The sequence below is a fragment of the Myxocyprinus asiaticus genome, chromosome 40, assembly GCF_019703515.2.
Source record: "Myxocyprinus asiaticus isolate MX2 ecotype Aquarium Trade chromosome 40, UBuf_Myxa_2, whole genome shotgun sequence".
Taxonomy (NCBI): domain Eukaryota; kingdom Metazoa; phylum Chordata; class Actinopteri; order Cypriniformes; family Catostomidae; genus Myxocyprinus; species Myxocyprinus asiaticus.
The window spans coordinates 23,332,859-23,346,101 of record NC_059383.1 but is presented as its reverse complement, the minus strand read 5'-3'; the positions used below and the strand labels follow the sequence as shown (position 1 = coordinate 23,346,101).

The window sequence follows — 13,243 nt, the reverse complement described above, 5'->3', positions numbered from 1 at the left end:
AACAAAAGTGAGCAAGTACTTTCCATTTTTCAAATACATCTTGCTTCGATTCCTTTTTCCTCGTTTCCTTTCTTTCCATCCTTTCCTCATTTCCTAAGAGGGTGGGGCAAGGAAACAAGGAAAGGAAGCAACGAAAGGAAACAAGGATGCACATTTTGAGAAATCAGAAGCACCCATTCTGTTGACTTGGGGGAAAAAAAGTAAAAAAAAAAAAAAAAAAAAACTATTATTCTACAGACTTGGTTTATAGTTTTTCCAGAATCCCTAAACCAGGACCAACATTTCCATTTGTAACTCCTCCTAGATATCAATTCCTTGTCGTCAGCAAACGACAAATGCTTCCATGTAGTAAAAACGTTAATGGAGAAACATGCTTTTTTAAACAGATGGTGTATTTACAACATCTACCAGCTGGGGCTAACTGGACCATGCTAACCAGCCAAACCTTGACCCCTGGGGTGTGATACAGTTACAGTGAGATACTGCCTCACTTCCTGTAAATGTGGTTTCACAGCTTTATGCATGTAGGTGCATAAATGTACAGACTTTCAGACTGTTGTGACTCAGGTTCTTTTGACTTTTCTAACTGATCAGACTTACTGTTTTCCCATAACAGATGATCAATAATCCAAAAAACCCTGTAGACTTACATTGACGTAATGTTCAAATGGGCCACTGAATGTTGATGTATGTTTAAGCTTTAACACCCTACCTGTATTCCAAATGACACACTATCCACAATAGCATCCCATGGCGCTAATACAGGGGAGGTCCAGACAGCAGGATGCTTGTGTATTACAGGACCATTTTTTGGATAAAATACAATTATTTTGCGGGAGATAAATGTGTAGTAAGCTCAATCTAGCTTTATAATTGTTAGTTTACATATTATTCTCCATATCGAAATGCTATAAACTACATTAAATGTTTTAGTGTTGACTGAACAAATGATCCTGTTGATAGAATTAATTTATTGCTCTTGTGTAGGAAATAACGATGTCTTAGCAGCAACACAATAAACTGTACTGTACAAAAATAACTACATGCAATACAAATAAACATATTTATTTGGACATACATTATAAACATTGTACACATAATTTCAATGTTCTCTGTAAAGCAAATATAAAACAGTATGTATTATTAAAAGCACTGTACAAATAAATTTAATTGATACTGAATTAATGTCCACACTGTTTTCCAAATCACTTTTCCCCCTTAAGGGAAGACATGCACATTCTGCAAATACACTCAAAAGAAAGTGAATTGCAGGCAGGAAAAATGTAGGAAAGAGGAAAATCACAATTAATTTCAAACGTGATAAAACATCTCACTACTGTATATGTCTTATCTAATAATTATGGTCTTTCATGTAGAATTGATACATTTAGCATCACAGCATGAAAACAGCTGAAAACATCATCACTACTCACAGTTCAGGAAAAACACTGTTCCTTTTTATACTCAGTAATAATGCCATTTCAAAATATGTGAAGCATTCACAAAGGCCAGCGCTGAATAGAAATGAACAAACTCTCAAAATTTCTGGTGAACTTTCAGCACATGTACACACACCTGTTAGCACAATAATACTATTGTTTACACTGGTGGCCAAAAGTTTGGAATAATGTATAGACTTTGCTGTTTCGGAAGGAAATTGGTACTTTAATTCACCAAAGTGGCATTCAACTGATCACAAAGTATAGTCAGGACATTACTGATGTAAAAAAACAGCACCATCACTATTTGAAAAAAGTCATTTTTAATCAAATCTAGACAGGCCCCATTTCCAGCAGCCATCACTCCAACACCTTATTCTTGAGTAATCATACTAAATTGCTAATTTGGTACTAGAAAATCACTAGCCATTATATCAAACACCGCTGAAAGCTATTTGGTTCGTTAAATGAAGCTTAACATTGTCTGTGTTTGTTTTTGACTTGCCACAGTATTCAATAGACTGGCATGTCTTAAGGTCAATATTAGGTCAAAAATGGCAAAAAAGAAACAGCTTTCTCTAGAAACTCGTCAGTCAATCATTGTTTTGAGGAATGAAGGCTATACAATGCTTGAAATTGCCAAAAAACTGAAGATTTCATACAAAGGTGTACACTACAGTCTTCAAAGACAAACTGGCTCTAACAAGGACAGAAAGAGAGGTGGAAGGCCCATATGTACAACTAAACAAGAGGATAAGTACATCAGAATCTCTAGTCTGAGATATAGACACCTCACATGTCCTCAGCTGACAGCTTCATTGAATTCTACCCGCTCAACACTTTTCAAGAATAACAGTAAAGAGAATACTCAGGGGTGCAGGCCTTATGGGAAGAATTGCAAAGAAAAAAAACACTTTTTAAACAGAAAAACAAAAAGAAAAGGTTAGAATGGGCAAAGTAACAGACATTGGACAACAGATAATTGTAAAAGAGAGTTATGGATCTTAAACCCATTGAGTTTTTGTGGGATCAGCTAGACTGTAAGGTGCGTGAGAAGTGCCCGACAAGACAGCCACATCTATGGCAAGTGCTACAGGAAGCGTGGGGTGAAATGTCACTGAGTATCTGGACAAACTGACAGCTAGAATGCCAAGGATCTGCAAAGCTGTCATTGCTGCACGTGGAGGATTTTTTTTTTAATGAGAACTCTTTGAAGTAGTTTAAGAAGTTCTGAACATTTTTTTCAAATTGTAATAGTAATTTTTCACATTATTAATGTCCTGACTATACATTGTGATCAGTTGAATGCCACTTTGGTGAATAAAAGTACCAATTTCTTTCCATAAAAGCAAATTATTCCAAGCTTTTTCAAACAGATGTTCCTAAGTCAATCCTTTTGTAAGCAGCCGATGGAAGAAGCAGCATCTGGGACAGGAGCACTTTGCTTTGCGAGAGGTTTCTGATCATAACATTGCTGTTTTAGATAAAACTTTAGTTTCGCTTGAATATTATGATAACCACTAACTGCACACATTGTCCGGGGAATTTTAAAGACATCTTACAACATTTAAAAAGCAAGAATCTAACTGCATGACATGCAAGCAAGCAGTGATCGGCAACACACAAGATGCCAACCAATCACACTTCTGCTAGCCAACCAGAAATTCCATCCATCTGGCGAAATACAGTGGGCTCGCTGAGAATATTGTGGATACACTATGCACTTATATTATACACTATGCACGCAGCCATGTAGTTTATGAATTTTGCGAAGTATCTTCCCAAATGAAACACTTAACTTTTTTTTACTACACGGAAGCTTTCATCGTTTGCTGACGGAAGTGATGTTTCAAATGCATACGATGTGTTGCCGCTAGCTTTAGCGCATTAGCCATCCTCAGTTCAACACTTGTATCTCAAATACTGTACATATTCACACAGTGTGGGGTGATGGTAAAGCATTCAACACACATTTGTAAGGTGTTGTTTTCACTGAAGTTTCGCAAGTTGCTACATTCTCGTTATTTACTAATGGTTTTTTCATACCAGCAACGTAGCCAGGTAACTCTGCCCCTTTTTCTACATACAGCAAGTGCAAGCAATGAGTGCACGAAGTGTCCAACAGTGATGGTTGAAGATGTGCATTATCTGCGTATTCATAGTACACTTTTTTGTATTGCATTTTCAGTTTTAACATACTACTCTCATTACTTGCATTACAAATGAAGTAATTAAGAAGTGCGTGGTTTAGGATGCACCACCTGTCTACACCAGACGGCGCATCAAAAGCAAATAGATCCCATTATAATCAATGAAGCTGTCTACATTGGAAGATTCCGTTAGTGAATGGATGTCCCGTTCCATTTCAAACTTTTCAAACAATTTTAAACTGTCGGGCCAAGCTTTTAAGCCAACATTAAATTTGTCTTGACAAACTTTATGTATTATTACCTTACCCTTATTTTTTAACCTAAATTTGGAACTGCTAGTGGCACAGAACTTATACTCTTCTTAAAGGGTTAGTTCACCCAAAAATGAAAATTAATTCATTGTTTACTCACCCCTGTGTTGTTATAACCCCATTTGTCTTCCTTTGTTTTTTAACGCAAAGGGAGAAATTGTGAAAATTGTTGTGCTCAGTGAGTCATACAATGGCAGTTTATTGTGACCACCTCTTCAAGCTTCAAAAGGATGCAAAAGTATAATTCAGGAGTCTAATAAATTATTTCATGAGCCTCATGATTGTTATGAAAGCATATGATGATGTTTGGTGAGAAACAAACTGAAATATAATGTATTATTTAGTGAAACTGTTTACTGACCGTTGCTCATATATGAACTGATCTGACAGGCAGAAAGACTTCTGACTGGTTAAACAAAGGATCTGACCTCAGCCTGCAGCCATCTTTTTACTGGGCCTAGGGCTGTTACAGAGACAGGTGTGAAATTACATGGCACATATTTCAGCGATATCTGACAGGTAATAGGGAAGTTTTCTACATGTCATTTAATAAAAATAAAATTAAAAATTTCAAATAAATCGCTTACAGCACCTTCAATGTGTAATTATTGAATTGTTCTAGAAATCTATACCTGCAAGTAAACAACATTCAACACCCAACCACCAGGGTTGGGAGGGTTACTTTTGAAATGTATTCCACTACAGATTACAGAATACATGCTATAAAATGTAATTTATAACGTATTCCGTTAGATTACTCAAGGTCAGTAACGTATTCTAAATACTCTGAATTACTTCTTCAGCACTGGTAGATTTTTTCACTTGTTTTGACTATAAAAACTGGCAGTACAGTAAGACTAAATACACGTTAAAAATACATTCTCTGAAAAACCTAAATATCTTATGCTGTTTTGTTTCTAAAACAAGATCAATCAAATTGATCTTGTTTTAAGGATTTTTCAATATTTTTACAGGAAAACAATACAAAAATTATTATCAATAATATGATTTTTGCCCTAATATCAAAGGTCTTACTAGAAAATGTCCAAATATGATCCAACGTGAATTTTACTGATAAAAAAATATGATCGTACCTGGTAACGTGCATGTAAAATGGCTAGAAATAGCATTTTAGCTTAGCGTAAAGCTGACAATTTACACAAGGTTTATTTCTATTTCTTGTGCTCCAAACTTACTTTAAACTTACTTCTCTGTCTGCTCATATGAATGTAACACATTATAAGAAAATGTTTCACCGCTGTTCAAATGCACTTTGGATCGCATCATTTATATGTATACATTTTTCCATCTGAAAGGACTAAATATTAAATGAAACAAATGACAATAAAATGCAAAGTAATCTCTTCAGTAATCAAAATACTTTTTGAATGTAACTGTATTCTAATTACCAATAATTTAAATTGTAACTGTAGTGGAATACAGTTACTTATATTTTGTATTTTAAATACGTAATCCCGTTACATGTATTCCGTTACTCCCCAACCCTGTCAACCACTCTTGAGAGTGACCGCAAACACATAACAGAGGAATAAGGAGAGGAAATTTAAGAGAGTACATCACAGACAGCCTCTCATTCTCTTTGATGCATTTGGTCACCCAGAAACCATTGCAAGCGGTATCATCCAAACACCAACGCTGTGTCTGAATTGGGCCTCTAACCAGAAAGCTCTCATGTGGCAACTCAGAATTGACGACTCCTGGCTCCCAGGAGTCCACTGAAACAGCTGTAATAGAGGCACTATGATTGCACTGATTGCAGTCAATAGATGTTCTCGCTTTTCAATTCAACATCCCCATGGTCTCAAATTGGCTCAAAAGGCTGCAAAGTATGAGGTAAAGAATTTGAAATGTCAACATGAAATGACATTCACAGAGATTCCAAATCTCAATATTAAATTAGACTTTTATCCAACATGAATTGACTTGATTGTGAAAAGTGGGCATCCCATACCAGAATGTGTCCATGACTTTAAAGAAAGACTGTCTATAAAAATCGGGGGATATTGTGAAAGCTGAAAAAAAAAGAATGAAATTGTATTATGTCCAGGTTTAAGCTTTAATACAAAATAAAGAAAGAGGGAACCAGAAAAAAATTCTTGTATCTGCATCTGGAGAAAAATGATCTCAATGGCATTATGTCAGTGGTCTGATAATTCTAACGCCGTTATGTCCATGTGAGGTCAGACTGGGAGGATTAAGACTTGAGGTGGATCAAAACATCCATCTGGGACTCAATAAATCAAGAGGCACATAAATCAGACACATAAATCAGACACACCATTTCACTTGAGATGCCCTTATGAAGACATTCTCGCATGGAGGCAGGCAGTTTTTCAGGCACAGCGTACAACAAAATTAAGCAAGTAAAATTTGACTCAAATGCAATCGATTCCTGTTCATCTACAGAAGCTCCTGCCAGTTCTTCAATCAGCAAACACTCAGCAACCTTCAGCATTGTGTCTAAATCCCTTGTGAATACGTTGGTGTTTATGCCTTTGGTTTTGGAGAGGCTATTCCATCGTTTACGGTCTCTTGTACGAAGACAGAGACACACACTTTCTCTCACACACACACTATCAGCATGTTTAACAGAAATTATTTTAGGAGTGATGACGTGGGGAGGACGCAAAGATGACAGTTTGTGTTTTCCTAGAGCTGTTGTCATTTGAATTTGAAGAGCATTTGTACCTGGAGGTAATGTAACGGTTTAAATTTTTCACAAAAGTCTGTCACTTCATAATTACCTAATGCAGAGAAAAATCAATAAACCTACAAGCTAATGCTCCATCATCAAGGAAGTATAGATGTCTAAAAGTATTTTGAGTGGCAACAGTAACTTCTGACAACAGCTCTAGGTAGATCCATTCTGATCAAAACATGTTGAATGCTGAATGTGTAATCTTTGCCACCACAACTCAGGTGTGTGGAAGAATGGTAAATAAACATCAAGTATTGTTGGTTGGAACTCATTGTATAAAGGCAACCATTATAAATTGATTGCATTTCAAACTATATCAGGGTGTAATTATATTTTGCATACAGAAAATGAAGGCTAATTAGGGTTATTAAGATTTTTTTTTTATTGTGATATTATTTTTATGACATTGATACACATTTTACTGCCCAATTCTTATTACTCCAGTGCAAAAAACAGATGGTCATTATGATATTCTCATTACCGCAATGTGGGGGGAGAAAAGACATATTATTAAAATTGTAAGTATTTATACATCAAAGCAGTACTCCCTTGGTACTGTCTTTCATCGCCACTGATTTTAATTAAAAAATCATTGCACAATAGCTTATTTTCTATTGTAATGTGCTTAAGTGTCCTGAAAATAAATGTCACAATGCAAAACATATTAAAGGTCCTAAATGTTGGCTTCATTTTCTTCATGCAATATATATATACAGGTATATATATATATATATAAACATACAGTATATATATATATATATATATAAACATACAGTATATGTATATATATATATATATATATATATATATATATATATATATATATATATATATATATATATGGGGTTAAATATGACCAAGAATTTTTCTTGACAGGTTTCGTCAGAATCACCCATCAGTGTTCAAGCTATATTACATATACTACAAGTAGCGTACTGGTCTATCTGATATTTAATAATACCATTTAGGGAAATTATGCCATTGTGTTTCCATAAGCAAAATCGCAGATGGATAGGCTACATGTATGCCTGACTCACTTAAGGGCTTTTCACACTGCACTAAACCCAAGCCTGGGTAATGTCAGTTTTACCCTGGGTTAAGGCCACTTTTAAATTAACCCATGGTCAACATTCCACGGTGGTAATTTTGGAAGGAGTTAGCACCGCTTATAACTCTGGGTTATTAAACATTTGTAGCACTAATCCCGAATTGAGGTGCCAAAGGTGTCCACTGTGAAACCATGCAGTATAATATAATGCTATATGCTATAATGTAACAGCAAGATTTTTTAGCCACAGCCAAACAATCAGAAACTAAACAGCCATATGGTAATAAGAATGTCAATACAGGATTGACATACTGTACGCGCAACATGCAATCCTGAAACCAGAATACCCTAGACTAATTACTAACGAAGGGTTAAGTATGAACAACGTGAAACATAGTAAAAATATAATTAGGACTACGTTAAAGGAATGTTCCGGGTTCAATACAAATTAAGCTCAATTGACAGCATTTGTGGCATAATGTTGGTTACCTCAGAAATTATTTTCAACTTGTCCCTCCTTTTCTTAAAAAAACAAAGCAAAAATCTGGGTTACAGTGATCAGGCACTTACAATGGAAGTGAATGAGGCCAATATGTAAGTAAATGTTAAAAACTCACTGTTTCAAAATAAACAGACAAGATGTAAACAATACAGTATGTGTGTTAACATGATTTTTGCTTGATAACTAACCTCACTAACCTTTTCTGTGTAAAGTTATATACATTTTAACAACTTCGTTGCCATGACGACAAAACGCTGTAAACCCTGATGTCCCACAAAAACTATGATTTCAACAACTTTACAGCTCAAAGAATACACAAGTTTTAAAAGAAGAATTAATGTAAGTGCTTTTATAAAATTATAAGCTTCACATTTCTGCCTTTAAATCCTCCAAAAATTGGCCTCATTCACTTCCATGGTAAGTGCCTCACTGTAACCTCGATTTTTTCTTTTTTTTTTTTCTTTTTTTTTTTTAATTAGGGACGAGTCTAAAGGAATTTTTGTGGTAATCAACATCATTCCACAAATGCTGTCGATTGAGCTTAAACTGTATTGAACCCAGATTATTCCTTTAAACCAGGGTTAAGAATGACCTTGGGTTTACAATTCCAAGTGTAAGTCCATAAGAGAAAAGATGGTCAACAATATCAACAGGCAAACCAGTACATTCAAACTTTTCGTGGATTTTGGGTGAGAAAATCAAGACTTGTGAATCGATGCCAAAACTGTTGCTCCCCATTACTTTAGGTACAATCAGTGCCAATTGACTTAATTTCTGTAAAATTGAAAATTGTCTTAAAAAAGGGGCAGTGTGAGTCTGTCAGTTGGGTCTAGTATGACAGCACCTGTACCATGTACCATGAGTAAGTGTGCGGCGGAGCAAGTGAACAACAGACAATGATTGATTTCAAGCTTGTTGATGAAGGGAAACTCTTCACACTCACCGCCTCCACTTCATAGCAACCCTGAACAGAGGGAAAGAGTGAAGAACAAAGAGGAGGCAAAAGTGCAGATGCGTCCGCCTACCTACCGTCATAGTTGACGATGATGATGGCGAGCATGTAATCCTTGCCCAGCATGGTGAGAGCTGTGTCTTCCTGAAAGCCCCCTGTGGTTAGCTCAGATACATTCCAGTCCAAAGCGTCCCAACACCACCGACAAACTCTGCAGCATACACTTACACACAGAGTGAGCACCGCACACAGTGCCAACCAGCCAGGGATCCACTCGCATGCCAAGAGGATTCAAATTTCCTCTCTCTTTCTATCCCTTGTTTATCTAACCCTCATGTAATTTCAATGCTGTCTAAGTGTGGCCATTAAAAAATATCTTGGCGTATCTTTCTCTTTTTGTCTAATGCTTTGGTCTCTCACCTGATCACTGTTTTCCGTCTAGCTGAGAGAGATGCTGTTTTGTCAGATCGTTTCACAGTTTGCTCTCTCTCTCTCTCTCTATCGATGGATTCTGATGCCTGCAGCTATCCCCCCCTCCTTCGTCCCCAGTCACTCGCTCTCGCTCTAGTTGACCCCCACCAACTCAAGGTGGAGCCTTAAGGATGGCTTAACTGCTGGGGCAAACACAAAGCCGTCTTCTTCCCATGAAACAATTCAATGTATACATACAACAATATACACACAAAAAAGAGGTAGCATCTCAGAAGAATTAGTGTCTACAATCTGTTCCACTTAATAAGGCTGAGAATCACCATCAGTAATATGAAGAGGAAAAATCATCCTATATTTCCCATGCTGACACTAGTTTTGTCTTTAGAAAATAGAAATAGGCCCTTGATTCCCTTTTTTCTTAATTTAACATCAGAGTTATTCGAAATTTAATATAATAGCTTCATTAGACCTCATAAACGTTTCCTGGGAATTATTTCAACTCATAAGCAGACACTGAAATTATCAAGCCAATCTCACTGAATCCTGAAGTTGTGTATTATCGTTGAAACACTGTAAACATGAATTTATGACTCATAAAAGTACACAGGAAACATACTGTGTATATATATATATATACATTTCACGAAACGTTTCAGGTAAATAAAGAGGTGTGCGTGTTCAGAGGTCTGTGGTTTGCGTTGGTCCACCTTAATTCCAGCCGTCATAAAGTCCGTTATCGTCCAGCCTCTGTTTGCGTCATCCTTCTGGTTGCCGTGGCAACGACTTCTCTGTCGCGAGCGTCTGAATTCTGCAGTCACAGAGATGGACTCAAGCGTTTCCAGAAAACACATCTTATGTAGGTCTGTGAAATACATCGTGGTTGAACAACATTTCGAAAATAAATAATAAACGGTCTGAATTAATTCCCTTATTTGGAAGTTTTTTCAATATCAAGGTTTACAAGGTTTATAATTAGAATATATCTGTTTTTAATTTATCTATAATAATATTCCATGTTGTTTCTAAATGATTAGGTTATAAAAAAAAACAGACGTCCCGATTTTACCAGCTTTACGGACTTGCAATCACTTTTTAGTTTTATCTTGACTAAAAATAAAAATAAAATAGGCGTTTAAACTAATATTGCTGTGCTTCGTTTTTAAATCATGAGACACCAGCAGCTCAGGGTAACTTTTCTCCCGTCCGACTCCGTCCATTCCACCTCTGCAGTATCCTCACCTGTAAGAAGCAAGATATATACAGTGTGACCTGTACAAATCATTCGATAAATATTTTATTAGAGGATATTCAGAGGTTATAAATTTAGATGTTTAGATTTTATTGCGATCAACTTCCGGCAGATATGAAAAAATCCTATAATAATGTTCAGTTAAATGGGTGTTTGTGTCATACATTTTTTACCTTATCCACTGTCACCACCAGATGGACCAATTGTGTCATGAGTGAGTAAAAATCTGACTATCACAAGTTGCTAGTTCTTGTTAATTACATTTGTAGTTCCTATGGTGATTAACAATACATTTTAAAGGGACAGTTCACCCAAAAATGAAAGTGCTCCCATCATTTACTCACCCTCCTGCCATCCCAGATGTGTATGACTTTCTTTCTTCAGCAGAACACAAACAAGGATTTGTAGAAAAATACCTCAGCTCTGTAGTCCATACAATGCAAGTGAATGTTGATCAGACCTTTATAACTCCAAATATTATATAAAGGCAACATAAAAGTAAAGACTCCAGTGGTTAAATCCATCTCTTCCGAAATGATATAATAGGTGTGGGTAAGAAATGGATCAAAATGAAAGTCCATTTTCACTCTCACATCTCTACTTTCACTTTTACATCTGAAAGTCACATGTGGTGCCTGTTTAGTTTTACTTGTACATATGAAAGTGAAAGTTAAAGTGGAGACTTAGAGTACAAAAAAGGACTTAAATATTCATCTGTTTCTTACCCACACCTACACTGATCAGCCACAACAATAAAACCACTGACAGGTGAAGTGAATAACATCGATTATCTCGTTACAATGGCACCTGTCAAGGGGTGGGATATATTAGGCAGCAAGTGAACAGTCAGTTCTTGAATTTCATGTGTTGGAAGGACATGAAATTCAAGTGTAAGTATCTGAGCGACTTTGACAAGGGCCAAATTGTAATGGCTAGTTGACTGGGTCAGAGCATCTCCAAAACAGCATGTCTTGTGGGATGCAGTGGTTAGTACCTACCAAAAGTGGTCCAAGGAAGGACAACCGGTGAACCGGCAACAGGGTCATGGGCACCCAAGGTTCACTGATGCGCGGGGAGCGAAGGCTACCCCGTCTGGTCTGATCCCACAGAAGAGCTACTGTAGCACAAATTTCTGAAAAACGTAATGCTGGCCATGATAGAAAGGTGTCAGAACAAACAGTGCATCGTAGCTTGCTGCGTATGGGGCTGCGTTGCTGCAGACTGGTCAGAGTGCCCATGCTGACCCCTGTCCACCGCCGAAAGGGCCTACAATGGACACGTGAGCGTCAGAACTGGACCATGGAGCAATGGAAGAAGGTGGTCTGATGAATCACGTTTTCTTTTAGATCATGTGGGCAGCTGGGTGCGTGTGCATTGTTTACCTGGGGAAGAGATGGCAGCAGGATGCACCATGGGAAGAAGGCAGTGTGATGGCTCTAGGCAATGTTCTGCTGGGAAACCTTGGGTCCTGGCATTCACGTGGATGTTACTTTGACACGTGCCACCTACCTAAAGATTGTAGACCACGTACACCCCTTCATGGCAACAGTTTTCCCTTATGGCCCTCTTTCAGCAAGATAATGCATCCTGCCACACTGCAAAAATTGTTCAGGAATGGTTTGAGGAACATGACAAAGAGTTAATTCCCCAGATCTCAATCCGATTGAGCATCTATGGGATGTGCTGGACCAACAAGTCCGATCCATGGAGGCCCCACCTCGCAACTTACAGGACTTAAAGAGTTTGCTGCTAACGTCTTGGTGCCAGATACCCAGGGTTGGGAGGGTTACTTTGAAAATGTATTCCACTACAGATTACAGAATACATGATGTAAAATGTAATTTGTAACGTATTCCGTTAGATTACTCAAGGTCAGTAAAGTATTCTAAATACTTTGGATTACTTCTTCAGCACTGGTAGATTTTTTCACTTGTTTTGACTATAAAAAAAATCTGCCATTACAGTAAGACAAAATACACATGTTAAAAATACATTTTCTGAAAAGAGCCTTAATATCTTATTCAGTGTTGCTTCTAAAACAAGATAAAGCAAAATGATCTTGCTTTAAGACTTTTTAGATATTTTTACAGAAAAACAAAACATCTCATCAAAAATAAGATCTTTACCCTAATTTTAAAGGTCTTACTAGACAAAATAAATAAATTATGATCTAACGTGGATTTTCTTGATAAAAAAATATCACGCCTGGTAACAGGTGCATGTAAAATGGTTTGAAAAAGCATTTTAGCTTAGCATAAAGCTAAATGTTCACATGACAATTTACACAAGGGTTATTTCTATTTCTGCTACTCCAAACTTACTGCAAACTTACTTCTCTGTCTGCTCATATGAATGTTACACATCTTAAGAAAGTGTTTTACTGCTGTTCAAATGCACTTTGAATCGCATCATTTATATAGATAAATGTTTTCCATCTGAAT

At 36.8% G+C, this 13,243-nt stretch overlaps 1 protein-coding gene across 1 annotated transcript in view; it reads right to left on the bottom strand.

Annotated features, from left to right (window-relative positions):
* The window catches only part of LOC127430392 (amyloid-beta A4 precursor protein-binding family B member 3-like), a 41,681-nt gene extending 32,052 nt beyond the window's left edge, over positions 1 to 9,629 (bottom strand). The window contains exon 1 of the mRNA XM_051680116.1: positions 9,199 to 9,629. Coding sequence (XP_051536076.1) covers positions 9,199 to 9,247 — 49 coding nt within the window. The 5' untranslated portion in view covers positions 9,248 to 9,629. The remainder of the gene's footprint in view (positions 1 to 9,198) is intronic.
* Between the last annotated feature and the right edge of the window lie 3,614 nt (positions 9,630 to 13,243).